Source organism: Tupaia chinensis, unplaced genomic scaffold (genome assembly GCF_000334495.1).
Source record: "Tupaia chinensis unplaced genomic scaffold, TupChi_1.0 Scaffold000201_1, whole genome shotgun sequence".
In the NCBI taxonomy this organism is placed as follows: Eukaryota; Metazoa; Chordata; class Mammalia; order Scandentia; family Tupaiidae; genus Tupaia; species Tupaia belangeri.
The window spans coordinates 851,859-854,397 of record NW_006159676.1 but is presented as its reverse complement, the minus strand read 5'-3'; the positions used below and the strand labels follow the sequence as shown (position 1 = coordinate 854,397).

General features: G+C 46.6%; 1 protein-coding gene across 1 annotated transcript in view; it reads left to right on the top strand.

Moving 5' to 3' along the window:
- Window positions 1-2,539, top strand: part of NCAN (neurocan) — a 54,498-nt gene that overhangs the window by 51,198 nt on the left and 761 nt on the right. The window contains 1 exon segment of the mRNA XM_006147094.2: window positions 1,471-1,653. Within this exon segment, the coding sequence (XP_006147156.1) occupies window positions 1,471-1,653 (183 nt within the window).

Sequence of the window (2,539 nt, the reverse complement as noted above, 5' to 3'; positions counted from 1 at the left end):
CTATAGGGGAGTCCAGTGACTTAGCCATTACGCCAACTACTGGTCCCTTAAGTCATTTTTTTAAAGAATTATTTTATTTATCTTGGGACTGGCAGGTGGTGTGGATTCCCAAATGGCAGATCGTGGTTCCAGTCCCAAACCTGGCGGCTTGCTTTCTCACTTTCTCTCTCTCTCTCTCTCACTCTGTCCTTCTCTCGTCAAATTGAAATAAATAAATGAATGAATAAATAAAGTTAAATGAAATAATTTTTAAAAAGAGAAACAATCTAAATGTTCATCAACAGGGAATTCGTCAAATAAAAGTGGGGGCATCTGAAGAGCCGAAAACTACCAGGGTTAAAAATATGAGGTGCTGGGGCCAGCGGGTAGCATGATGGTTAAAGCACTGCATTCCTACCCTATGGTCAGCCACAGTTTGAGTCTGGACCTGGTAGTTTGAAAACCACACTGGGGGTACCAGCAGGTGTTGTAATGGTTACGTTACTGGACTCCCACGTGGTTGACTGAAGTTCAAGTCCCAGACACTGCGACTTAAAACTCAAGCCAGGCCCCTGTGCGTCATGCCCAAGAAACCAAGAGAATGGAGAAGAAGGGATTGCAGTGTGGCCATCTCCCCACGGGGTGATTTCTCACTTTCTGTCTCTCCGGTGAATGCACACACTCTATAGCAAAAATCTCTCTAAAGAATAAATAAAAATAAACAAAGAAAACCACACTGGGTGATGTGTGCTGGGCCGAGTGAAGATGGAAAAGTCTTGCTTGCTCTTTGAGCCTCAGTTGCATTATCTATAGGAGAGAGTAGGCTGAGGTCTCTTTTAGTCTTTTTTTTTTTTTAAGTTTTATTTTAGAGACAGGCTCTTATTATGTTGCTTAGGCTGGCCTCCAGCTCACAGTCCTCCTGCCTCAGCCTCCGTGTAGCTGGAACCGTAGGCATGCACCACTGTGCCCAGTGCTCCTAGCTTTAACGCTCCCTGGTCCTGGCATCCTCCTCCCCGGTCCTGCTAATTCCCCTCCCCCAGCCTGGCTATCTTGCAATGCCAGTTACTTCCAGAAGCTCCCACCTTGTACAGCGCTAGGAAAATCAGCAGCAGCAGCAACAGCCCCCCGACACCACTCAGCACGTACAGATAGAGCATCTCCTTCTCGTACACGATGTCGACCTTCATGACGACCTGGAGGACAGGAGAGAGGAGCAACACGAACCGCGGTCGACTACGTGGGAGTCCAGCGACATAGCCATTACGCTAACTGCTGGTTCCCAATAAAGTGAAAATTTTTTAAAAAATAAAGTGAAATTTTATTTATTTTATTTTAATTTGACCAGAGAGGGACAGAGTGAGAAAGAGAAAGAGATAGAAAGTGAGAAAGCAAGTCACCAGGTCCGGGACTCGAACCGTGATCGGCCATGTGGGAGTCCAGTGCTCTTAACCACCATGGCCACTTTCCTAACTAGAGATTCCTCGTTCCCAGTGCTGTGTGGTGCCCCTCCAGCAGTAGAGAACGCCTCGCTCATTGGTGCCCGTAAAGCCAAGTACAACGTCCACGCCACTGTCCGCTACCAGTGTGAAGAGGGATTTGCTCAGCACCATGTGGCCACCATCCGGTGTCGGAGCAACGGCAAGTGGGATGAGCCCCAAATTGTCTGCACCAAACGTAAGTGGCCAACCTCAGAGACCCCCCAATACAGATTTCCAGCTAGTGGTAGTTTCTGCTTAAAACACCTTAGTAGGGTCATCAGGTGGCATGGAAGTTATGGCACTAGACCCCACATGGCCGATTGTGTGGTTCAGGTCCCAGACCTGATGGCTTGAAAATCATGCTGGGGATTGGGACCAGCAGATGACATAATGCTTTCATTGTTGGTCTCCCACGTAGTTGGTTCAAGTCCCAGACCCGACAGCTTAAAACTCATGCTGGCCACATGCACACGTGTGCCCAAGATCCCAAGAGGACAATGAAGAGGAAGAGATTGCGGCATGGCCATCCCCACTGGGGGGTAGATTTCTCACTTTCTGTCTCTCTGGCTAGCACATGTACTCTATAGCAAAAAAATCTCTAAAAAAAAAAAAAAGAAAAGAAAGGAAAGAGGAAAGGAAAGAGGAAAGGAAAGGAGAGGAAAGGAAAGGAAAGGAAAGGAAAGGAAAGAAGAGAAGAGAAGAGAAGAGAAGAGAAAAAAAGAGAAAAGAAAAGAAGAAAATTATGTCGGGTTGTGTGTGCATGTATGCCCAAAATCCCAAGAGGGGAATTATAGCATGAGAAGGATTTATAGCATGCCCATTCTCCTTAGGGTGATTTCTCACTTTCCCTCTCTCTGTCTCTCTCTCCAGTGAGCACATATGCCCTATGATAATAAAACAAAAGAAAACAAAAAAACTTTAGGCCAGGGCCAGCAGGTGGAGTAGAGGTTAAGGCACTGGATCCCAGATGGCTTATTGCATGGTTTAAGTCCTGGACCTGGTGGCTTGAAAATAACACTTGAAGGATTGAAGAGTGGTTATTTCCCTGGGAGTGATTTCCCACTTTGTTTCTCTCTCTTTCC